We start from the raw sequence: 27381 nt of genomic DNA, 5'->3' as shown, positions 1-27381 counted from the left end.
GTTTGGCCTAGTACTAGGCGTGTGACAACATATCAAAATTGTGATATATCGTGATACTTTCTATCCCAAAAGGTCCAATCCCACCGAAAATCTATATATTGTTTAAAACAGGTGTCACTGTTTTCTAAAAAAGGAAAAACATGCATGGTAGGCTGGTTGAACACTTTTTTTTTAAATCTGGTATATCAATGGTATATTTCATTTAAGAAGTTGCATTACACCTCAAATGGGCAGGATATGTTTATAATATGAAAAATGGTGATTTAATTCAGGCTTCAAGAAGTCAACGGTCACAGAGGTCAGAAGAAAATTGTGTTTAAGATTGCAAAGAACAAATAAAGTCATTATCAAATCTGCAGGATATGCTTGTAATATGAAATGGAATAGATGATCAAATTATGGGATAATGAGGTCAAAAGTCACAGAGGTCAGCAAAGAAATTATGCGATAACTTGGTAAGGATTGGCCCATTTGCAGGCTAAGGGACATGATAAGAGAAAAATGATGGCATTTTGGGACATGCGTAAACAGAGTGCTCACTCTAAAAAATGTGACAATGCTTTGAGTTTGTCTGCTTTGAGTTGTCTGCTTTGACGGTGATCTCCTCTCAACTGATGTTTCTCTAAATTATTGTGTATTTCAAAGTCAGTTATAAATAGAAGATCTATCTTATAAGATTTTCAATTTTAATTAAAGTTCTGCAGGCTCGACTTCAAAGTCTGGGTGTTATCATTTCTTAGCCTTACAAACTGTTTTGTTTTGTCACATGTCATCAGTGATTGTCCGTGGCGAGCGATCACATGGTTTGCAGCATGATGTGGGGAGACAGGTCACTGCCTATACTGCTGTATGGGGGTTGAACTGGGTAGAAGCTAAAGGACGAAGAAAGGGGGAGTCGGCAGCCAGTGATCTAACAGTAATCCATAACAGCAGAAGAGACGAGCATAAAGAAGATGAACGCTGCTTCAGGCCAAATGAAAAGGTTGCACGCAATAATGAGAAAGCGGTTCATTTTTAGTGAAAGGTTACCATGGAAAATTAGAACATAGACAATGTACAATTTCCTCTTGTTTCTTTACTTGACATCTCTGGCACTACAATAAGGCTACATCATCAAGGATACACATCTCCCTCCAAGTTCAACTTTGGAATTTGCCTGTAAAATTTGAGGAGATGCTAGGGCTCACTTTTATACCCAATGTATGCCAACGGTTTGGAGGTATTAGCATGTGCTCATAGCTTAGAATTTTGCCATCTTTATGGGCCATGTGCCAACATGAATTGCGGATGATGTCATATTTAATCATACTCAGTTGTTTACTTTCCGTGAGTTTGTATCATGCGGCGGCAATAGAAATGATTCACTGCCAGTTCCAATTTGGTTTCATGTAATCAGGCTTCAAACAGGGTACTTTGCAAAAAAGGGCAAGAAGAAAACATCAACGTTGCATCTAAAATAATGACTTTATCATCGTTGATATGTTACCACAGTGGAGAATAAAGATATTGCTAATACGTAGACAGGATGTTAATTATTTTAATTACAGACATTGGCCTGGTGTTCCAGGAGATGAATCTCACGGCAGCCAGCACAGTGATGTGGAAGTTGATTGTCTTAATATTGATTCATAACTTTAGACGTTTTTCATTTGTCAAATGTGACAGGTGGACGAGTGGTGGTGCAGGTGATGTGACATAATAATACTGAAAGGACAGGTGATTTGCACTAATTTGTGTATATATTTTCACTCATTTAAATAAATCCCAGTTTTTTAAAATATGTTAACTGTTCATAGAGCATTCATTTAATTCATTGACATAGCTAGATGGCCAATCCATTTGGACTGGGAAGGCTCAATAACACTAATTATAATTGAGCCCTGGCATCCACAGTTGTGGGCAACACACGTATAACAAACGGTAATATTGTGGCCTCCATGACTTAAAATGTGATGTCCACATAGTCTTTTTATGAGTTTTTTTTAAAAAGCAAAAATAGTCACTTGCCCTATAAAGGGTTAATGTTGCATATCTTTCTTAACCATATTTATCACTGATTATCAGGATTAATTGAGAATTTTTTAAAATTAAATCAGTGCATGGATAGCTATGTCTCTAGATTACAATATTCAAACTTGACGATTGTGAATTCAGGTTAGGAGCCAGACAATAAGATTGTGTAATCCTTCCTACATCCAGCTTAATGTACTTAAAATGGAATTTTCAGTGGCTGCATAAATAATAAAATGACTGTAATTCTTCACATCAATTGCCACAAAAACACAGCTTTTGTCAAGATGTGCGGTATCCACCCCACATTTCAATAGTTGTGTTAAACCAACTCTATTTCAGGCACATCTTGTATTAGTTGGCTCTGCGTCGTGTCAATGTTAACATGCTTTTTAGGGTTGCACGAGCAGAATGTGTGGAGGCTGTCCTCACACTTGCTTTGCAATTAGTCACCACTTTGGTTTAATAGATCTACTTACATGCTTCTTTCCTTCTGCGAGTGAAATATGATCTCAATTTGTATCTTGACAGGTCACTGGAACCTTACAAAGCGTTCCTTTGCTTGCTCGGCTTTTGTGTTATATTAAAAAAACCTTACACTCATAAGGAACATCTGCTGAGCCTTTTCTTGGCAGTTAGTTGACTGCTTGCTTACACAGACAAGATTTCTATTATGTTTCTACCATTGAATTTTTCTCCAGGGGTTGTATCTCATCAGATCTGCAAAATATAATGATGGTTAATGTGAGATTTCCCCCATCAGCTCCTCAGTAATAATATTGGCTGTTCACAGAGGGAAAAAATACTGTAGTATATGGGGTTGCAGATGATGGATGGATAATAAATATTTTCACTCATGGATTGTAAGGCAGAAGGTTTTGCATTTGCTGCTGACTCCTGTGAAACTGCTCGATTTAAGTGTGTGTGTGTGTGTGTGTGTGTGTGTGTGTGTGTGTGTGTGTGTGTGTGTGTGTGTGTGTGTGTGTGTGTGTGTGTGTGTGTGTGTGTGTGTGTGTGTGAGAGTGTGTGTGGAATATGTGAGGGTGAGTGGGTGCTCAGTGCTCCATGCTGTAAAAGCTTTGAGGGACAGATGGCATCTCAGTCTCAGTGTGGCTTCTACCGGTCCTATTCTCTTTGACTGCAGGTCTCCATCCTGGCTTGGCTGCAGCATCATAGCCTTAATACATCCACCCACCTGCCCAATGTCCACAAATACATTCTGGAGTATAGATGTCCTGATAGTGATTTGTTTTTATTTTCAATCAGGTCTGATTTTTTCGAGATGTTTTACCGATACTAGGATTTTCCATCCAATGAAAAGAATGCAAAACATATCTATTAAAATCTATTTAAAAAGAACCACCAGGACGCACTCTAATAAGACTTTCATAAGAAATGCTCTATTTTGCACCATGCTTTGTTACCATCATTACTTCATAAAGGGAAATTGTCTAACTCAGCAGACATGTTTGCCTTGTGGTTTGATTTACTGCAGTCGAAACTACTGAAAACATTTGACACTACTGGATCGGAACCGATCTTGTGACAACATCCGATACTGCCCGATACTCCAAAAAACGCCATATCGGCCACTGATACCGTGTATTGGATCAGGACATCACTATTCTGGAGTAATATATGGATTATGTTTTTTTTTAATTTCCTATACCTCCTGCTTCCTCCTGACCTCTAATGTTAAAGACAGTGGACACATTAAGCAGCTTTGGTCATTCCACTTAATGACAACAGTCAACAATAGTTACTTGCCAGATAAAGGATTAGAGTAGCAGATATCAAATAATTTTTTCAATTCTATATTTTTTAGCACTGGTCATCATGTTAATTTAGATTAAAAAAAATACAGCTAGTCACACTGTAGTTAATAGCGCACCGATGTTAACAACAAAAGAACATGACCCAAATAAATAAAAATGAGGGACAAAAACACATGGTATGAACTGAAACGTTGATTCATTCATTCATTTTCTGAACCGCTTTATCCTCTTTAGGGTTGCGGGGAGTTGAGGCTAATTGTCATTGTTGGTGCTAATTTTTACAACGGAGTGCGCTGGAGCCAATCCTAGCCAACTATGGTCAGCAGACGGGGGACATGAGGAGGGGGTCAAAAATCCACGCTTACACTCATACTTAGGTGCAATTTAAACAAGCCTAGCATGCATGGGCACCAGGTGGCCAGTCAATCAAAGGGCACAAGGAGAAAGACAACAATTCACGTTCACTCATACCTAGGGGCAAATTAGAGTGTTTAACCAGCTTACCCTGCATATTTTTTGATGTGTGAGGAAACCGGAGAACCAGGAGAAAACCCACTCAACCCCGGTAAGAACATGGAAACTCCGTACAGAGATGACCCACCCGGCATCAAACCCTTGACTCCAGAACTGTGAGGCTGACACCCTCTCGAAGATGTGATCCTTCACATGTTAAATCTGACCGTAATAAGCAGGTGATGAATATAGATCAAGTGCAAACAAATTAATGAAAGGTGTGGTTGAAAATTACATAAATCTCACTGTCGATATTCGAGTGGCGGGGGACAGCTGGATAATGAGAAAAGGGCCATAGCCGAAATGTATGACTATAGGTTTAAAAAAAAAAGAATCACGCAAAGTGTTAGGTATTGGTTTTGTCATGTTTTGTTGGGGTTTTGATATTTGGGGTGTTTTCCCTTGTGTGACCTGTCCATGTGAATACCCATTAGTTTTACCTGTGTCTTTCTTTTGCTACCATCGTGTGACCCAGGAGTTTCTAATTGTCTCCTCAACCTATGTCTGTATGTCCTTGCCCTGTTTCTAATTGTTCCTCCAAAAATGACAGGGTTGATGGTATGGATTGAGATGCCTTCTGGCTCATCTGAGACAGTTTCATAGTTACCTTGTCAGGTGGCTCCAGGTTTTACATGTTGCAATAGTCGGTGGTTACGGAATACTGCAGGCAAACATTTTGTCATTATAACAGAATGACAGCAAGTAGTAAGAATCCGGTGAAGTATCACCTCATTAAATGAAATTCGAATGCAGCAGGCATTTAATTGCAGTCCTGGTATGTTTTGCGCCAGCTATCAAAAGTGTTTGGCTCCAAACTTATTATAATGACATGGCTTCTAATTGAGGCATTTGTCTTTGGAAAGCGATCACCGTCAGATAGCTGCCGCCTGCTGGTTAATGAACGCTTGGGTCATGGCACCCCCGCTTGCTGATTTAATGGGGGGCGTTGGGATTGAAGGGACACATGAGGACTAATGAAAAAAGCCCCACAGTGTCGAATATTCACACAGCCTACATTGCAACTTTGGCTTGTTAATGGGCAGTTGTCTGGCTGCTTAATAGGCATCTGTGGTCACTCAGTTGAGATTTGCTGAAACTATCAGTCCTTTGATTTAGAGGTAAATAAAACCTCAAAGAGTTGGAGATTTTTATAAACTTGCTGCTCCAGGCTACCCTGACGTAGATGTGCTCCAAGTTGAGTTTTTCAATTTAATTTGAGGTGCCAAAACTTGTCTAACTTCTAACCTGTTGGCATTTCTCTACTCAGTAATTGATTGATTTCTTTGTCCTCACCTACCCAGTGAAGACTGAATTTGATCTTTTTTGTACTTTTCTACCTAATCCCAAGGGACAATGTTGACTTTGAGTAGAGTGAGTTGTGAGTTTAGATCACAGAATGAACTAAACACACAAGTCAGGGTACCACTAAATATGATCTCACCTGAATGGACCTTTAGCACCAGCTTGTGTGAGCGAAATATGAGCTTTTGTTTTGGAGGGCTTGTGATCATGTACAAGTAGACACTCTTAAGCGAGGTGAAAGGGCTCATCTTGACTTAATACATTTCCCATCTGCTGTGTGTGTGTGTTTGTACAAGAGGTCTCATATAACTAGGAGGATCACTGTCAAGGCAGTCTAATTTGTTGTTTTGCAAACATCCCCTTGCATATACATGACTTGAAGTTTAAATAATGGCAATCATTCAGCAGTTTGCACTGTTGATGTGACAAATAGTGATGATTTATGTCTCAAAAGCAGTTGGGGACATGATTCAGTATTTATGAAAGCATTTCAGTAATTTGTTTGTAAAGGTCTGAGTAATTTGTAAGAATCATCACCAAAACAGCTCGAAACAATAGCATTGTGCCAGTTTCAGAAAAATCTCGAGTATTTTATTGACGTTTTCTCAATGATAAGGATGTTTGTTTACAAGTCAACAAGTGAACAAAACTTCAGGACACAAATCTTAAAGGTCAGAATTTTTTCATAAATCCTTTATATAAAATATACACTTTCATGAATCCTTTAGAAAAATGATATTTTACTAGTATGTTTGAGAGTATTTGTATATGTGGATTTTTTGTGGGGTCATTGGTTAAAATCCTGTCTACAGTAAGTGTAAAGGCTTAATCTTTGCATCGAAACGTACCCTTGCAGCCTACAAACCATTTGAAAAAATGTACTCGATTTCTGCAGCGTTATCAGTCGGAAATCCTACTGTATTATACCATGAACGCATGTTTACTCCTGATTGGGCCCAAGTGTATTCATACTTCTGTCTTTTTCCTTCTGTTTGTACTTGGCTTGTTCATGCACGGCTGGAAACCATGCGCTGTCTGGCAAGGTTACTTCATGCAACTCTTGACAGTCCCTCCTCTTCCTGTCTTTGCGTGCATTTAGAAAACCTGCTACGAATGTAAACCCTTCTTAGAAAGATTTAAAATGCTTTCTCATTAACAGCCAGAAGTAGGATAGAGGATTGCATCATTATAGCAAATGAAAGTTTAGGGACTGTGTGATTGATTATCATGAATTTTGCATTAAATAATAACATCCACATTCATAATCTAAACACCCTGTTTCCTCTTGCTCCCTCCTCTGCTTCATTGTCTACTTTACTTCTCTGACTTAACACTCAGCTCAAATACTCTGCTCCCTGCCTCAGCAATACTTATAATTCATAGTGTCAAGTTTGACATCGCCTTGGTGGCCAACGAGCTTGTAATATACTCGGCCGGAGGTTTATACTGAGCTGTTTGCATCGGGTGGCTTGTCAAGAGTGCAGCGCGGGTAGGAATGATGACAAACACAATTTGGAATTGTGTGATAAAGCGTAGCCGCTTGGACAGTTGAGACTACCATTTTTTACCTCCATTTTTTTCATATATTTTTTAAAGAGCCTCTCAAGTGCAGTGCAGTTTCTGTAATCTGCAAATAATGTCAAAAAGTTGAAGCACCAAAGAGAACCAGCATCAGAAAAACGAACAATATTTTAATTGCTAATTCAGGCAGTCTTACAGTTTAGAAACACGAGTGATCAAACAATCACCATCCTAACCTCAGCTCAACCTGAAATCCTGTATTTTACCAGTTAGTCCTCATGCGAAAGCAAAACTGCCATGAACAACATCGGGTTGTGGATCCCAGGGTGCCCTGGGACTGCTTGAAGAAATGTAATCATCTTAAACAGCCTTTAATGTTGTCCTCTTCTTTCACCATTGCTCCTAAAATAACAGACCCTTCGGGTAGCAACTGGCAAAGCAGAGAAGGGCTAGCCAGCCAAGTGACAAACAGACAGAGGCACCCAGAACAGACCGGCCCAGATTACACCCATTTGCTCTGTACACTTAAATGGGGATTAAACACCTTCCTATACAAAAATGTAGACCGTTCTCCAAAAAATGTTCTGCAAGTGGGCCATGTTCTGTGTGGCATGTCATTTCCAAAATCACCTGACTACTACTTGGGCAGTGTATTACCGTCTCCTCAGTACCCCTTCTCCTCCCATTTAGGTCATAATGTAGGCTAGTTCAGGTCATTGTGCATTCATGTGGTGGACTGACGAGGTGTAGCTGTACTACATTGTAGCTCACCACCGATTTTAAATTTCATCTTACTTCCACCTCAAACTGAATGAGAAAACTTAAGTCCACAGTTAAAATACTCAAACATGATAAGTAATGAATAGAATGAAAGGATGGGTTAAATAGTTCAATCCAGCTAGTCTCTAAGTCATTTTTTTTCCATTTCTTTTGGCTTTTTGTTTTCTTCTGAGTACCTCTGTTTTTCTTTCTTTTCTTTTAAACAAAATGGTATGCTTACTATTTTAAATTGTTTAAAATGTATAGCCCAGTAGCATGATTTAAATAGTATGCTTTTTAAAAATAAATTTTACTTTTTCTCATGAATTTGTGCTATTAGTGAGCTCTACCAAATAGCAACGACACAGTAAATTGTTAATGCACCTCTCCACACCAAAAAATAATCTTTGACCCTTCGGTTTTAAATTTGAAATTGAATGTTGCCAAGTGAAAGATACTTAAGGTGAGAACTTTGAACCTGGTTTGTCATGTCTCATTTTAAATCCAGTAATCCATGAAACAGTGTATCCCAGAGGCTACTGCCACTACCCTTAACCCTCAGAGGCTATTAACCACAAAGCCATTGGTTATGTTATGCCGGGAGAAGAGGCAATGCTCTAGACCGAGCATTCCATCATTGTTATGGGAGTGTGAGATCTCTCCCTGGTCAGATAGAGGAGCTGTCGGTGCTTGCTGGGCTGCTTGTGTGCTGCTGATCAGGTGATAGGACAATTTAGGAGGATCTAGGCAAGGAACATGGTCTTTAAAACCTCCAGACTACTGAGGGACTGTGCAGATCATCTTGAAAGAGTGATTCTGCATATTTAACCTCAGTCTCAGTCTGCAGAAGGTCCCCACCTTTTGGACTACCTGTGTGTGTCTCCAGTATTCTTTTACCTAGGTCTACAATGTCTTGTGTGTCTGTCTTGCTACTGCAACCAAGGAAATTTCCAGAATACAGGATGGAATAAAGTTCTAATTTAATCTAATCTATATAAGAAAGCCGTAGCTCTTCACACCATGCGAGTTATTTGTAAAGGTCGGATGGTTCTGACTGAGGCAGCATCATTTATAGTCTTGCTGCCTGAGTGTCTGCATTATTTATAATCCATGACACAAGGCAGTGGGGAAGAGGTGCAAAGGTTACAGGAAGAGCAAAGCTCATGTTTATTACTCTACATCTCGATTTGTGATTGCCAAAACCCAGCGATGGCAAGTCAAGACATGACTGCAACTCCCGTTACCGTGTAATCCATTCTCCCATGCATGGCAACCAATCCTCTTGATGATTTACAGCTTCCCCAAGGTCAGAAGCCTAATTGCAACCATATCATCCGCTAACAGAGTCCCCCTGACCCTTTGTAAACCTCCACCTGCCACACCCTGACATCAATTCTACTTGTCAGACCCCTGCTTGTGGTCAGCTGTTGCGTTGAGGCAGCGATTTAATTTGAAGCTTTGATAGCCTGCTAAGCTGTCATCATGTGCTTGGCCTTGAAATGACATGTTCGCAGTGGTGCTGCTTCGTGCGTCCCAGGAACTGTTTACATGTCGGGTCAAGTGGCGGACCAACATGTTCAGTTGTGGGGTGATTGGATGCTGAGTGGTTCTCAAGTGTCATGTTATGGTAGGTGGCGGGGAAAGATAAATTCGTCTTTAGTTCTACATTGAAAAGTAGATGTTTTTTCTTCTTCTTCTTGTCCACCCTATTAAGCCTGTTATATAAAAAAAGGATCGCAGTCACTGACCGATTATCTTCGTTTAATTTTCATCTCAACAACATTCCAAAAACATGCACTAGTTTCTTTGAAGTCTCAGATTAAATTATATATTTTCCAAAATCTTTTGAGACTTTTTTTTAAAACTCTCTGCATTTTGAATATTGACGTATAGCTTACACATTTTCTGGAGACAAAAGTCACAATGGTGCTTTTTTTGCCACTTCGTTCAGATTTTTTTTTTAACCAAACGTAAGAGTCCAGGTGAATTTGAATTATATCCAGGCCTAGATGCTAGAGGCAAAGGTCACATGGGTTGTTGAATTTTTCAATTAGCTTTATTTACTGCAGATCAGGGAATACTCGAGCCACTTTTTTTCTTGTTTTCTTCTATTAAAAACATAAGAAAGTTAAAAACCTCAATCAATCAACCAACTAGCCCTAACCTACCCAACCAACCAACCAACCAACCAACCATTTGCTTCTTGATTCTATTAGGAACATTTTGCTGCATGTTTTCCACTTTCTTTTTTTGTGTGTTAAGTGGCTACTTATCCTCACTGTAAAATAACACTCAAGGCGCTTTTGGCACTGAACTGTTATCCTCTGGAATTGTGGCTTTGAGCCTTGGTGAATGTTCTTGATCAGGTCACATGAAGGACAAAACTAATGTCTTCATTTTACATTACATCGTAACCAGCATGTTGTATTAGTGTGAGGTGAAACAGTAACTACTGTATGGACACCATGATGGGCAGCAATATTTACATAATTTCTAATCGCTACTAAAATAATAAAACATATATTTGCTGTCCATATACAATCAGCGCTCCAAAACACTGTTTGTGCATTCTTTCTTATTCAGGACTGATTCTAGTTACAATTTAATATACTGAATTACAATTTTGCTTGGTTAATAAAACTTTTGTACATCACTCATTCGCTTGTTAGTAATGCAAAAGGAATTAGTTAGAAGCATCTTTGGCACACAAACAAACAAAAAAGTCTAGTTATTCATGGACCGTTTATTATTGTAATTTTTTGGATTCCAATTTAATTGTTCCAAGGCAAACTTGAACAAATCTTGTTGCGATTAGGTTTCAGAATAAGACCGAAAAAAAAGAAAGCCATAAAAAGAGGGATGCAGATATGAAATTGCATGTGGTGTGAAAAGAGGCCTTATAACTACGACCTTTTGTGATCAACCAGACGATCGTGTTGATTTCTTATGATGACCAGACGCTAAAGGTCCACCACATGTTGAATGCTCTCATATCACATAGCAGTGAACGTATTGTGGCAATCATTTCCAGTGTGTTGCAGTTTTTAGTGAATGTCCACCACAGTAGACACAAGGTGACAACTATGTGTGACTCTTTTATTGGAAAGAACATTCCTTTTAAAACTGGCGTTAAGCCATACTTTTAATTAAAAAGCTGGACCAGTTTTAACATTTTTACTTTTAGCATATTAATAAGCTATAATATTTTATTGTGGGTCACTAGCAATTTATTTTCTGATTGCTCGCACAAAGTGCACAATCGATGATTGAGCCAACACTTTGCTGCATCATGTGACCAGATTTTTTTTTTTACTCTGAAGCACAGCCTGACGAGAATGAACTGTGATGTTAATCACCTGCTGAGGCCCACTCAATGGCAACTCGACAACACAGACATAAGGTCAGATATGGGATCATGTAGCAATTATTGCTATAATTGGTCTTTGTTAAGCAGTTATTAAGCGGAGAACTAACAGTCAGCTTCCTTCGGAGTAAAACCTGCTTATGTTGGTTACATTGCAGTGTTGCCCTTGTAGATGTTGTCATGGTGATTATCACGGACATTGCACAGTAGTTTGGCTAGCAGCTATAGTAATATCCCTCTACAAATTTAGAAAGATTCAACAGGGCATGCGTAAAAGATGAGTGATTCTGAGTCAGTTTAAATGAATTGGGTGCCTATCATTGTCAGTAGCTTGCAATTAGTTAATTTAGAGCTGGGCGATATGACAAAAATTGTTATCACGATAAAAAAAATATCAGTCGAGATCGATAATTATCACAATAACTATCACATCTTTTTTGTTTCAAATTTGTAATTTCAAGCTTCTGTGAGGGCGGCTCGGTGGGGCGAGTGGTTAGCACGTCGGCCTCACAGCTCTGGGGTCCTGGGTTCAAATCCAGGTCACGTCCCACCTATGTGTAGTTTGCATGTTCTCCCCTGCGTGGGTTTCCTCTGGGTACTCTGTTTTCCTCCCACATTCCAAAAACATGCATGGTAGGCTGATTGGACACTCTAAATGTCCCCTAGGTATGGGTGTGAGTGTGCATGGTTGTCCGTCTCCTTGTGTCCTGCGATCGGCTGGCCACTGATTCAGGGTGTCCCCCACCTAAGGCCCGGAGTCAGCTGGGATAGGCTCCAGCACCCCCCACAACCCTAGTGAGGATAAAGTGTTTCAGATAATGAGAGAGTAAGAAACTTCTGAGAATAGGTAAATAGATTAGTTTCTTCCTTATTCAAATATGAAAGTACCTATTTTACCTTACTTTATAACAAAAGGGAATATGAAATATGATGATTTTAAAACATATTTTTGTTGTTCTGTTGTGCAATAAAGACAAGACAACTACCTCCTTACACTATGAAAAGTAAAGAATAAAACCTGCAATTTTTTTACAGGTGTCTTTATTTTTATGAAGTTGCCTTCAAACCAAAAGTTGCTGTGCAATATGAAATAAATAAAATAATCAACTGAAGAAATCATCACCATTGGCAAGCAGACTATTTTCAGCCTAAAAAAAGAAACAGTAAATTTACCTTCCATATGGCCATTTACAAAAAAAATAAGTAAAAAAGTTGGTTGAATGTAACTTATTTTAACCCATTTTAAACCAAGAGAAGGTTTAGATTTTTGCAACGTTTTCAGAATATACATAAAATGGGAAACATATTGATATCAATTAAGAAAAATATTACAGGCTGTCCTCAAATGAGGACAGTGGGTTAAGAACATTTTCAATTAGGCTGCCCTTTGCACAGGCGCGAGGTATTAAAAAAAAGAATGAAACAAAACACCACAGAGAATTCACTTGGATCTGTTAGTGCGTCAGGTCGGTGTTGTCCTGCATCTCATAATCGCTTATTTTGGCCGTATTATTGTCCTTTTGCGTTCATGCTCCATGTTAGCCTCTATGCTAACATGCTAAAAAACAAATTTCCTCGTCATCCTCTTCTCCTAAGCGATGGTCTGGAACTAGTGTTTATCTCACAATGTCGCCCCCGTTCTCTGTGGTGGTCGGGGGGTGTAATTAAAGTTTAAAATTTTCGATTTTTTATCGAAAGTTTTTAACATTATCGTTGACAAAAAATATTTCACAATAATTACATTTATCGTTTTATCGCCGAGCTCGAAGTTAACTTCTTCTGTTGAGGCTGTCTATGTGTGTTTGGACGTGGAAACTGCATCTAAATTTCCTGCATCTGTGTCGCAAGTTATCTAAATTAGAAACACTGATTTCTTTGGCAAGTTGTACTGTATATTCTTCGTCTCAGTAAATGGTTCAAAACACTCATATTGATTGTTGATCAAACTGAAAATGCAATCATAGCAAGAAGACCGCAACCCACTAACCAAGGTCGACTCCAGTGTGGCATAAAATCAGATTCGGTTACAAAAAGGAATTAATATATATACACAGGGATTGCCGAGGAACTGATCCCGGCTGGTTCACTTGTAGAACTCATCACACTGCAGGCGTTGTACGTTATTTATCAATCTCCCGCAGCTTCGTTTTGCCGGTTCTCTCATTGCTGTTTCATGAACTAATCTTTGGCTTATGTCTGGATTTTAGATCATTTGCTACATATTGTGCCAGACCAGAAGATTAATTTACTAACCTTATGAGCCAATGAAAAGTGCAAACGAGGAAAGAAGATAAATAGCTCACAGTTCAATTTTGAAGGGGGATTTTAATTTGAACCATGTAAACATAACCCAACGATAATTTACTACTAGTTTTGCAGCATTTGTTTTGGCTTCTGCACCATGGACACTTAATGGGGTAATTTATTCTTTACTCACTTTTTACAAGACAGTTTTTGCTTTCATCAGCACTTTCACAATCATTTTTATTATTTGTTATCCTCTTTGACACAGGATTCACCCATTCATGAGTCCATATGAAATGTTGCTGAGAAATCTGAATTTTCACGTTCTAAAGAATTGAATATGGTGGAGTCAAAAATGTTTTTCTTAACATGCACCCTTGTTAAAGAACAAAAGTGTTTTCTTTTGTGGAGGAGTAGATTTAGGTCCAAACTTTTCCCACAAATATAATTGAGTAGATGCATGCAGATACAATTATCTATAAATAGAACTGTTACTAGCTGGCAAGGTCTAGCATGTCCACCTTAAATTCTGAGATCAAGGGTTCAATCATGGTGCGTTAAAACCTTCCTGTGGGGACTTTATATATTCTCTCTGTGCCTGCGTGGATTTTCTCCCGGTGGTCCCGTTTCATCCCACATTCCCAAAAATCATGCATGGTAGGCTGTTTGAAGAGTCCAAATTGTCCCTGAGTATGAGTATGAGTGTATTCATCTCATTGTGCCTTGTGATTGGCTGACAGGTTGGCAATCAATTCAGGGTGTCCCCTGCCTATTGCCTGCACCCTCCTGACTCATTTGAGGATAAGCAATACAGAAAATGAAAGAATAGATAGAACCATTACGATAACATCTTAGGTCAGTTGTTCCATTGCTCGTGCAAGTGCTTTAGGTCCCTGAAAGAGTAGATTTCTATCGCAAGTTTTTGTAAAAGTATGTGCTGTTAGTCATCAGCTTCTGTTGAGTGTGGGTGGTTTGATAGAGCTGAGTGAAGCAGGTGTCTTAATCAGTCTTAATCAGTAATATCTCTGATCAGACTCCCTGTAAATAACAGATAGTAAACCCAGCCTAGAGCTGGACCCACCAATGGAAACACACTTATGCACAATGTGCATACTGGTACAAAGAGATGGTGCCATGAACGGTGAATTATTACATTAATGCAATCATACTGCAGATCCCAAATCCAGCAGCCACAGCATGATGTGTGGCCCACAAATGTAAATCCTGTGCATTAACTTCCAATGTGAGGAGAATATTTGTTTCAGACAAAACCCATTAAAAATACATTGAAAGATACAATGAATAATTACTGTTTTCCTTATCGATTCATTTGCTAATGGATCATATGTCAATTAGCCATTTAATAGTGTAAGCCCTAGTTGCACTTTCATTGGCGGTGCTAGATGTCCAATCTTTTTTGACTGTGATGACAACCAACATGTCTGAATGGCTTTACTGCGTTATTCTTGTGGTAGTGTTTAGCTTAATCATGTGCCTGTGTATTGTAGCTACTTTCATCGAAGTCAGATAAAAGGCTGCTTTAAAACCATGTGGGACGGGACCTCTGTCTTTTATAAAAAAAATAACAGAGAGCGACTTGACTCCAAACTGTTTTGGCTCAACAAAAGGTCGGCTGTTGCCAGAAAAAAACAGAACCCGGGATACAACACAAGTCTAATTAAGTATAATAATCAGTCAGTATAGTTGTATAAAAGAATTACATTAAAAATAAGCTCCATATTCCGTTTGATGTTGTGTCCTGCCTCCCATTGGGATATTAAATAAGGAATGCGGCTTCTGATTACTACCACTATCTTCACTCCTTTACTTTTCTCTGTTTTATGACTGCTTGCATTTTTAATTCATGTAGCTAATGACGTAGTAAATGTTTATGCGGAAGAACAGCCTCGGGTCAAGTTTGTCAGATGGGTATCGAGCTACTCTGTTATTGTGACCATGGATCACAATTAATTTCATAACAGCAGTAGATCTTTCCACCTAATATAACAAGTGAGGTAATATATAACAGATAAATATTGGCAGAAATGTTTGTGTTTGAACTGTGTTGCACATGATTATGACCAGGATGTATAATGAAACACTCAGGTAAGCTACATATTTTGATGACTCAGATACAGTAGCTGTTCCTAAATCATCCTCTCTCTGAAGGCCATGCTTTACATAATCCTGCACGTAGACCAGGCTAGTTGTTACCCGTGGGTTGGAATTGACCCCTTGACCTTCCCTTTTGGTTTGTTTGTTTGCCTCTTTTCTACTCTTATTTTATCTTATCACCAGGTTAGACTGTAATAATAGAAAGTTCTGCCAGAACAGTTTTTGTACACTACGCATTGACCATCATATGAATCACTTATAACTGGTGTCATGCTTATGAATTGTTTTTTAAATGTTTGCACAACTCCATTCATCGGCCAAACACATAAAGAATAAGAAGTACTATGCACCAACACTGCTCTTCGAAAGACTACGTTTGATTAATACATTTTCAGGTGGAATAAATGATTTTAATGCAAGGTATTTGGACATTATGCAGCTGCTCTGTATCTAGTTCTCACGCTACAATGCAACTTGCTTCGTGACTCCTGTTGGTGGTTTTTCATTCTTTGCAACTTCAGGTCAAAGTTATTGTAGCTGATTAAAAAGCTCATTAGTAAATTTTTGTGGCCTCTATTTTTATTATTATTTTTATTTATTTACCGCATACTACATAAAACCTATCACCATTTTAAAACCTGTATTAACTCATTGGCTGCCATTGACAGTCATCGACAGTCAATCCATTTAAAGTCAGACTGCATTTGGGAATTTTCGTAATAGTACTAGCGCTAGGCTGCTGGAGCCTATCCTAGCTGAATCCGGGCAAAGGGGAATTAGACTGATCGCCAGGCAGTGGTAAGGCACACACTGAGACAGAAAACCATTCACAATCACACTGCCACCGAGTGACGATCGATCCCACGCTGCATGCACAGAAGCCAGGCGAAAGAACTACTGCACCATTGGCGGGCCTCAAAACATATTTTTCAATTGAATTCATGTGTTACACATTCAAAATACAGTGAAAGGAATAGGAAATACCTCATGTGTGGATTTAATACAAACACATTTAATACAAATATATAATTACAATTTTAATGGTCGTTAAAGTTACTTCACCATAGAATAATATTATTTGGAGTCTACTAAGGAGCTAGGAATCGGTCCTAAAACATTTAAAACATGAAAATAAAGTCAATTGTGAAAGCAAGTCTATGGCGTCCGTGATCCAAGGTGGCACGCAGACACATCATGTTCGGCATCACATTTTTCAAATCTCAGCCTTTTGAAGCATCCACTATGATTATTTTGAAAATCATGCCACACACATGCGTCTTCTCAGAGCTAGTATTCTTTTTGTGATGTTTTACATTTCAATCCCACACCAATTCCATCACCCACCAGGTTCATAGAGTGATGATATACATCTCTGACTCATCAAGTGCTGTGTGCACCCGTGTGTGTAGATTGTAGTCAAATTTGGGCTCTCTCCAAGGCTGCTTTCTCATGTCAGTACTTTATACTTTTTCATATGAGCGCTCGTTACGTCTATCATGAGTCAGTCAACGTCAGTTTCATCACATACATCCATTTACGAAGGGTGGCACTGATATTAATCGCCCTATGACACCCCCATGCACACATAACACACATCATCTCAACCTGCTAAGCTTGCGATAGTGGAGTTCTCGTTCTGACAGCTCATCTCTGCTCAAATTTTCCTTCATTATGGTGGCTGCCATTTCCTCCGACGCCAGCCTTGTTACATGCCATAATAGTTATTTTCCGCTGCAATAGATGGCTGACCATTATGTGACATTTAATGTTTTCAGTTGGACTTCTTTGTACTTTGATTTTCTCACTGCGTAAATTATTCAGAATCGTACACACTCAGATATTACATGTATCCCAATTACCATCCTTCAAAAGCTTATTTTTTCTCTCGTGCTTGTGATTTACTTTCTCAGCAATTGAAGTATTGTCTCCTCTCTTTTTTGATAAATTGGGATTTTATTTCGTTGTTTAAAGAGAAGTTTTCTTAACTGTCTCGGTTGTCAACACTCAGAACATTTTGCCAAATCATATGAATGGTGGTGTTATATTTAAATCTACAATGTTAAGACATCAATGATACATTTCTACATTCAATCTGATATCCTAACTCGACAATAAGAGTGCACATCTATTGTGGTTTTGTGGCTTTAAATCCCGTTTGAAAAATATGCTGGCGTTTTGGATGAGACAAAATTTTGACAAAAACTCAAAATTAAGCATGTGCTTTTGTTGGCTTGGATTTTGGTCTCTACAACTAATTGGTGACCGGTCCATGGTGTAGTTTGCCCATTGCCTAGATGAGGGTAGGTTGCTTCTGGTGGCTTCATTTCACTGCCATGTTGAACAGGATAAGCCAGAGGTCGGCAACCTAAAATGTTGAAAGAGCCATACTGGACGGAAAAAAAATGTCTGGAGCCCCAAAAAATGAAAAGCCTTACATAAGCCATTCGTAATGTAAGCAACATGTGCCATATGTATCTAAATTAGCCTCCTATCAAAATGACTAAATTGGCTACAAATACATCATGGGCATTCATGATTAAATGTTTATTTTCCCTGCAGTACATTCTTTAGAGTATCACACAACACGTGACTGCTCTGTTTTTCGATGCCGCCTCAACAAAACCACAATAAAATGGAATATGCATAACATGCCCCTTCGCCATCTGTGGACAGTTGTCCACACTTTATTATCTTCTGGCGTGCAAGAAAACTTGCAGGAGTAGTGGAGTTTAGAGATGCTATCCACTTCATAAATTTATTTTTCCGCTCCTCTAATTTCTCCAGAAATAATAGTCTTACCTGCAAACATCTATTCACACAATGTAAACACAGAGTGGCATTGTTGTGATTCTTAATTCCTTGAGTACTGACAGGTATTCATCAAGCATTTGAAACTTACTTTCCCGCTGCTTATAAGTGATCACTTAAGCAAATTGAGCAAATTGAGGATCAAAAATTTAAACATATTTCGACTCCTCTTAAAAAGACAAGTCCTTGAACTCCACTTGAAGATAAGACAGGTATTGTGAATGGGGGCTTTGAACTCACAAAGGTTTTTAATGTAACAGCTTGTCTACACACAATCAAACTTGCTTGGACAATGGGGCGCAGGGATGGTTATTGCATATTACATGCTTTATACTCCATGTAGTAAATATTGCCTGCTCCTGTCACATCAGAGCTCCTACAACCATAAATAAAACCGGTGGATCCTTCCTATGTCAAAGGGGGAGGTTTGACTAAATGAGCAAGTAACCCATGTGAGATACAATTCAACACTGCTCTTCTATTTGAAGTCAACTGACCATTACGGAGCGATTTATTCCTGTCAGGGGTGCAAGGACATCTATTGCACCTTTCTGAAGGTCCAGAGGGGCAGAATTGGTGCCTGTATATCATGAACTATAATGAACCTCGGTGACAGCTCACTCCAGAGTGCTGGATCTGATAGTGAGTTTTTGAAACCCTGATTGGTCGTCAATCAGGCAATCTTTCAATCCCAATCTGTATTCTTCATTAAGCCTTTGGCAAAGATAAAACTGAAATTAGGCTTCAGTTGAACTAAATTCTTTGGGACGCTTAAATGCATAATTAATTGAGAAAGTAGGCTGGTGGCAACATTGAGCAGCTGGTTGATACATTTGCATCACTGGTTTAGATTTTTTTCTGTGGAATTTCCTAGTGTCATCATGTATTCTGGCTTTCCAAAAAGCACAATCGGTTAATAGAAGACTCATCTATCTGTCAATCAATGTTATTTAGGGAAAAAAGTAGGACAATTGCCAATAAAAGACTTAAATAAAACACTAGATATTCTATTTATTCTATATAAAACTATATATTTTGCATTTCTACTAAATAGTGTCTCATGCTGAAATAAATAGATATTTTTCAAAATGATTAGGTGAAATTGGACACCTGATTATATCTTGTAGTTTTTTGTTTAGATGACACAATTTAGCATAAATCTGAGTTTTAATGTTTGCCCAGCATTATATTGAATTCCAGTTGAGGCAAATTTTGACTGACCTCCAATTTGCTCACCACCATAAAAATATTTCATTAATTTAACTGCACAATTATTTAAATGTTCTTAATTTATCATTATTGTCACTTTAGACATATTGTACTGAGCAGCCAAAGTTGTTCGATTGTGTAATACTACAGTTTCTCTTCTACACTTTGTGCAATCAGGCTTAGCCTTCCCTGGTGACAAGTTAAAGGATTTTGCAAGTCTGTGTTTTAGATCAGTTTTGGTCATTTTGAGGACGAACTCAAGCCTGAGCTTTGAAGGAGGATCTTTAGAGTTCCCTTAACAGTGGCACATTTGCTGGTGAAGCTATTAATTTACCTGTGTAAAAGTTCAACGGAAACACGAGTGATAAAGATTAACAAACACAGGGATAAAACCAACACATCCACTTGTGAGTGTTATTTTGAATATGAGCTACAAAACCACAGTCTACTGAGCTGTTTAGGTATTTCGTCAGGTATTGCAGGTTTCCAGATGGGATTTTCCCATCAGTTTTTAGTTTACCTTGATTGACAGCCACAGGTCCCCCACCCATTTGCTGGGCCTCGAGTGCACCAGAATGGAGTCAATTCATGGAGGGAAATGACAACATTCCATGACTCACATTAAAATTCCAGTAGTCGTGGATTTTCCGTGCAGTCTGGGGGCTTTCTATTGACCTTCTGTTAGTGCAGAAATGTCACAGTAGTCACTGAGGAAATGGGATCCGCAAATGTTATGGTGATGAAATATAACCAGATTATAGGTCTTTGTTAGAGACTTTTTATGCAGTACATACATAAACACAAAATGCTGATGTTGAGCATCAAATAGCTCCTAGGTTGGAGACCTGTGACGATGTGAAGAAGTTAAGATGGATGAGGAACATGAAAATATAACGTTATTAATGACTCTCATACTGCAGTCAATGTAGTGCCCAAATTGCTTCTAATTGGGTGTTGTTTTTCATCCACATTTGTCACACAATGATGTAAACCCAAAATATATGAAACCAGTTTACCATCCATGTTTTGGGATGTGGGAGGACGGACACACATGCCCAGGAGAACATGCAAACCCATACATAACTCAAAACCTGAAAGTATTTAATTATCTTTGGCAGTTTAAATGAGTGAAATAAAATGTATTCATACTGTGTCTTCCATGATATTAAAAAAATGAATATAATAAAAAATAATGAATCAAACATTTGTCACTGTATATCTTACTTTATGTCAACATACATTATACTTCTCCTTAATGTTTACTACTGTTGGACACCAGAGGGCAATAAAACAGTAATATCGGAATTTCTTTGCAGACGATAAAGAAAATATGCCAATAGGTAATGTTATATTTTGACTCCAAGTGTTATTTAAACATTTGTACTTTATTTGTTATCACAACGTGTACAGGATTTACCGCTTCTTTTACTATGAGTTGAGTTCACTGCCAACATATCTTGTATCTAAAAAATGTAGGTCATGAATCAAACAAAATAAAATGAACCACACAACTGCTCACTTCTCCAAAAACTTAAAAACATGAAATGCATCAGCTCCATGCCCCTCATATTTTGAGGAGAGCATTACGAAGTATGCAAATGTTTGTTCACAGACAAATGGAGAGAGAAATTACACACGTATTGATTTATTTATTACTTATTTATTGATTATGTATTATGTGCACTTCATGGTGAAGCTTTAAATCTCATTATACTTGTATAATGACAATAAAGGCATTCAATTCTTTGGTTCCTCTGTCATTTTTATTCTGAGAGAAAAACGCTGCATTTTTTTCCTGATTTAGTTGGATGTTAATCCATCAACAGCGAGTAAGTGGGTCAGTGATTGGCGCCAAGCTCGGTCTGTACCCACTAGAGGACAGATGCAACACACACACACACGCATACACATACATGCAGGGCTTTTCACAGTATCCCAGAAGAGGATTAGACACATATGTTCACATGTGCACACACAATGATTGCTCAGCAGCATCAATGGGGGTAGGGGGTTGGGGGGTAAAGCATGACGCCTGGTGCGACCTGTGGGTCCCATGCATGCCTTGACACCTGCTTGCCTGCTTGCGAATGGGACATAGTATGTGCAAGTCGAAGAGCGGATATTTACTAACAAATGATGTGATCTTGGAGACCGCACGTTTGCCTTGCAGCTTGTTGCAACTCTTGATGAAGCCCCTTTTTCAATGCCTGCCTTGTGCCCAATCTGTGATTAATTTTAAAGCACTGCACAATTGTAGAAACCTTTCAGCTTGTTGGTGCCTTTTTTTGGCAACCAACAAGCTGAAAAGTTTTTCTGGGATAGGCTCTGGCAACCCCTGTAACCATTACAAGGATGGTATGGAAGATGAATGAATGAATAACATAGCATGCAAATTCCAATAAAATAGGCTATTCTGTTATTATGTTTTTGCAAAATATGTTTTCTGAACTTGACCTTTGCCTCATTAACTCAAAATGTAAACACGTTTTCCATCTTAAACTATCCTGCAAATTTGTTTAAAGATACCTGTTAATTCATGTTTAAGGTGAAAACATTACATTTAGTAATAGTAGAAGTTTCATAGTTTAAATTGTTAAATTAGTCAAGTCAAAACGTGAAAATTAACAAATGCAGTGTGAAATTCACACACATTTAACAGATTGTAATCATAAAATTCACTACGTTAAATTTAACTTGAAAGGTTGAACTTTAATATGTGAAAGTCATTAAGAGTTGTTGCATGAAATTCATCTTTTGCTTGTAGTACCAATTCTCTCCCTCATCTGGCAAAGAGACCTTCCACTTCTTAAATAAGACTTACCGTATTTTCCGCACTATAAAGCCTCCAATGTTTTCAAAAGCTTACTATGCGCCTTATAATCCGGTGCGCCTTATATATGGACCAATATTAAAATTGTTATCACGATAAAATAAAAAAATCAGTCAATAGGGTACATCATCCTCTACAGGTCTTGCAACTACGGTAGGCAGCCTGCGACTCCCGTGCATGGTTCATGCTGGGATATGTAGTTCTTTTGTCAATACATCCAGTATGACGCCGAGGACACTGATTTGTTGCCCGCCGTCATTCCGGGTGGATTGACAAAAGAACTCCAGTCGCTAGATTGGCGTCAACAGAGCATTCAAAGCTAGACTGCAAACTATATATTATATATGGATCAATATTGAGCCGCAACAGGTCTCGCAACTACGGCAAGCATCCGCCAAGTCCATTATCCCCCTTGGTAGACAGCGCCGGACAATATACACCACAATCTGCCTGGGCTGATATATCAGTTTCAACTGTGGTTCGAGCTTTAAAGAAGGCAGGAATTGTCACTCAGCTGCCAGACAACCAAAGCGACACGGACTCGATTAATGACGACTTTGATGAGACGGAGCCTGGTGATGGTTGACCCATTCGCCCAGCTGTTAAATTCGGACACTGTAGGCAAATAATTCGAGGGAATCATAGATGAGGAATGAACTGATAAAGTGAGCTTTACATGTTTCTTTTGTGTTTACAGTTGAACAAGGTTGGTCATATTGTGAATATGGACATCAACAGCTGAATGTTATAGTGCCTCATTGTGTACGTGAAAGCATGCATGGTTCACCCGCCCGCGTGAACAACATTGAGTGATTATTTGTGTTATTAATGTTATTGCTTTGCACTAGTACGAGTGTTACTATATTGTGATTGCACTAATGTTAATGTACCGTTACAGCATCAGAATGTTTTTTACGTGTTTACTGAATGGAGTAAAAGTTTCCCTCCACTATGTGACATAAATATTGCACTTACATATTATACCTTGCTGTTGTTAAAAGATAGGCCGTGTCATGAAAATACTAATACTTTACCTTGGAGAAAATAATAAAACAGTTGTTGATTCATTTTGAGAGTGAATTGAGTTGTCAGAAAGCTGATCTGCAATCTATTAATAAAGTTTGACTGACCTATCTGACTGTTTTGTTGACATTCCCTTTAGCGCAGCACCGTCTAATAGATGCATATTAACGTAACTCCAGCCTCTACTGTAGCGCCTTATAATGTGGTGCGCCTTACATATGGAAAAAGTTTTAAAATATGTCATTCTTTGAAGGTGTGCCTTATAGTGTGGAAAATACGATAATTACTTTCCAATTTTTCAAACAAAAATGTGCCATTTCATTCTTTTGTTTTTTTTTTAATCTTATTTTTTGCCAGTACTTTGTTTTTCAGCCATGTATGTTGTTATTGCTTTTTTATTTTTATTTTTTTTATTTTATTTTTTTGAGTTTTCTAATCCCAGTTCATTCTGTTATGGCACTACTACAGTCCAGGATGATGCTGCCCCAGGTACCCAGGAGTACATTATGTTACGGCAGGACTCCATCCACTCTGCGGATATAAGGAGTAAAGGGTCCCCCTTTCGTGCTAAGTGTCACGAAATATTCTGCTGCCCGCTGAAGCAAGCCGTCCACAAAGAGAACGCTGAGCCCGAAGGTTTGTTCGCACTCCCTCCTTGTTTTGATCTGCTCATGCTCCCCCTGCCCGTATCCGTCTACTCCCCCAACTCCCTCACCACCAATCTGTTTCTCCCCCCCCCCCTCTCTCATATTCTATGTGAACTGATAACTCCCTCAAAGCTTAGACTCTTTTATTCCTGCCCTATTTTTGGGGGAGAAACTGCTGTCCCTTTCTAGTACATATACAAATATGTGTACTGAATGTTGAGATTGTCCTTCCTTGCAGAGAAGCTGTAGGGTGAACCAATGTTTAACTAGAGGAACACGATGAGAGAGCAGAATTCAAATTCAAAGCATCATCGTATGTCTGACCTCTGTGACCTTTGTCCTCTTCTCATCATATCGCCTAACCTGCAGAATTTAAGTAAAATTACTTTTTTGACCCCTGTGAACTATTACTTTTTACATTATTACCATTAAATTTAATCACCTCCTCCATTTCATATTGAAAATATATTTTTCAAAGTTGATGATAATCCACTTATTTAGGATTGATTAATTTTTAACACAAACATATAATAGTCTATATCGTTTTATATGTGTATCACAATTTTCCTTTTTACATTAAAGCATACAATATATTAGATTATTATTAGTATTGATCAATTAATCTAATAATTGTATAATTTTATGTATGGTGTATTTTCCCCACTTTTCAGTGTTTTTCATAGTTTAAGAAATACATTAATCATACATCTCTTTTTAACCTAATAACCTTATAGTACAATTGTACAGTCATCCCTTTTTTTTCCTCAAAAAAATCTTGATTATTACTATTATTATTATTTGATTAGTTTAATCTTTAACATTAATAATTCATTTTCCATACCGCTAAGAAGAGTTGCTAATCAGCAAGATATGAAAACTTTCCGAGCTGCTGTGCTGTTTGCCAACTACTGATCTTGTGGCCTGGCTTGACCTGTTCATGTCTGACCGGATGTGCAGTCGCCTGATTCGTTAAGATCTAGTACCATGCTGTAGTGCAGATGTGTTATTCGGTTTACTTGGAGTTTTACTTGGATGTGTGTGACTTTACAAAGGAGGGGCGAGGAGATTTAAGCTCTTACATAAGCTGCTCATGAGGACATCATTATGGAGCAAAACTGTGTTAAACCAAGTGCAGGCAACACACATTAAGACACAGATGTGACGCTGCAGATTTTCCAATGCTTGACTGCATAATTTCTCTATCAGTGCCCAAAAAAATAGGATGAAATAATTATTTTTCATGCTACCAATAAGTTGTCTGCATTTTCGAAATGGGTTACTGTATTTTCTGGAGTATAAATCAGACTTTGGTGTTAGTTTGGCTGACCCGTCGACTCCTTCTCAGGCATTACTTCTGTTTGCTTGTTTATTTATTTTCCACTCCCCAATGTTGTATTGTACTAAGTAATACTCAAGATGAAGACTATTTTGGTAATGATTTGGATAGAGGGATCATTTTTGGTTGAAAAGGTTGCAGGAAGAAATAAAAACAACTTATCTAGGATAGAGGGATCATTTTTGGTTGAAAAGATTGCAGGAAGAAATAAAACAACTTATCTAGTAGCACCCCTTTATCTTCACCATGATGTGCTATTGTTCAGCTTTAACCAATGATTAAGTTACTATCTCTAAAGCAATAGCAAAATCAGGGAAATTACAACATGAACCACAAAAAAAGTTAAAATATGTATAGTGGGTAACAATACTTAATAATAAAAACACACTGAGAGCTACTTGAGTTGTTTTCCTCCTTGTCCCCTCTCTTGTGTTGCACTTATTGATGAAGTATAGGTCTCATTCCTACAGATATTAATTCATCCTCCAGATGTCTTTGTATTGTATAATGTCTTGTAGACATCCGATTTTTATTCGCAAGGGACTGATCACCTGTGACCCTTGTGAGGATGAAGAAATGCAAAAAGTGAATGAATGGGAGAAAAAAATCAAAATTGGACTGTTCATACTGCATGGAAAAAAAAGATGTGGCATAGGGGCAACTGTGGATTCCTTTCCCTCTTCTCCCCACAGTTGAAAACAAAGCAACATGCCTGTGGGTACAGATCTGTGTAAATAGTGCATTTATAATGCAGGCGACTGTCAGTCCTGGTGTTTGTACTTGCATACTGTCATTTTTAGATACACAAATATTCACAACAACATTTCAGCACAAACACATATGGCATGACAAGTGTCTGCCACTTTTCCATCGAATACTTCTTCCTACAAAGAATAATCCTGCCATCCTTGGTCATGTGTTTTAAATTGTGCCATGGTGACAGCTGCTGTCACATTTTTACAAAATGGGAGAATGGAGTGTTCCAGTTCCACAAAGCACTAATGTAGTTAAACACCTGTGCTGCTCAACATTCTGTTCACTATCTGCAGCAATTATTTTCATCTGCAAAGCCAAAATGGCTCATCTGCTACTCACTCAGCCATTGGAACGTAAGCAGGCCAGCATCTCTATTCATTTCCCTCGCCCGATGCAAAATACATGGCATTGATTCACCACAAAGCCGACGCAGCGCAATTATCTTTGACAGGGCCGCCATCGCTCCTCATAACCGCGGCCCGCCGCTTGGCCTCGGGACTATAACAGTAAAGTGCTTAGTTTGCCTTTGCAGTCCGTCTTTGTACACAAAATGTTGTTTGTCACACTCTATGTTTTGATGAATAAATGATGCAGCGATAATGTGATTCCATGACTGGTCAGGTTGGCTGCCAGGAAAGTGACAATGTCAAATCTGCAGCCTGGCAGCGATTTTTTGACCTATTAAGGGACCTTCTTAAAGCTGATATGGCTTTTTTGTTTGTTATCACGTTAAAATTTCACTAAGTGGCTCTTATGGAACTACAAACTAAATGTGATCCATGCCTAAATGAAACTACGAACTAAATGTGATCCCTCATGAACGCATAAAATCCACACTTGGTCAGAACATTGGAAACACTTTCTTACATATACTGTAAATAGAATTAAAATGAGACCGATATGGGCCACCTGATGGTGTGTCACTCGTCTGAGTTCGGTGCTGGAAAGCGTGGGATCGATTCCTGCTCGGTGGAGGTATGATTCTTAGTGCGTATGGTTGTTTGTCTCTGTGTGCCATACAGCTGACAACTGACCAGTCTAGGGTGTAGTCTCCCTTTTGCCAAAAGTCAGCAGGGATTTGCTCCAGCAACCCCCGCAACCCTTACGAGGATGCGTAGTACAGATGATGAATGAATGAAACAGAAATGATGAAGACTCTCATCAGATCA

At 38.5% G+C, this 27381-nt stretch overlaps 1 protein-coding gene across 3 annotated transcripts in view; it reads left to right on the top strand.

The window, feature by feature from the left end:
- The window catches only part of fgf13a (fibroblast growth factor 13a), an 84167-nt gene that overhangs the window by 12848 nt on the left and 43938 nt on the right, over positions 1 to 27381 (top strand). For 2 of the 3 annotated variants that reach the window (XM_077609864.1, XM_077609861.1), the window contains one exon: positions 23942 to 24109. The exons of the other annotated variant lie outside the window; for it this stretch is intronic. In XM_077609864.1, the coding sequence (XP_077465990.1) occupies positions 23980 to 24109 (130 nt within the window). In that variant the 5' untranslated portion in view covers positions 23942 to 23979. The remainder of the gene's footprint in view (positions 1 to 23941; positions 24110 to 27381) is intronic. 3 annotated transcript variants of the gene reach the window in all.

The sequence above is a fragment of the Stigmatopora argus genome, chromosome 9 (assembly GCF_051989625.1).
Source record: "Stigmatopora argus isolate UIUO_Sarg chromosome 9, RoL_Sarg_1.0, whole genome shotgun sequence".
Taxonomy (NCBI): Eukaryota; Metazoa; Chordata; class Actinopteri; order Syngnathiformes; family Syngnathidae; genus Stigmatopora; species Stigmatopora argus.
The sequence above is the reverse complement of the archived record's forward strand: the minus strand, read 5'-3'. Positions and strand labels throughout refer to the sequence as shown.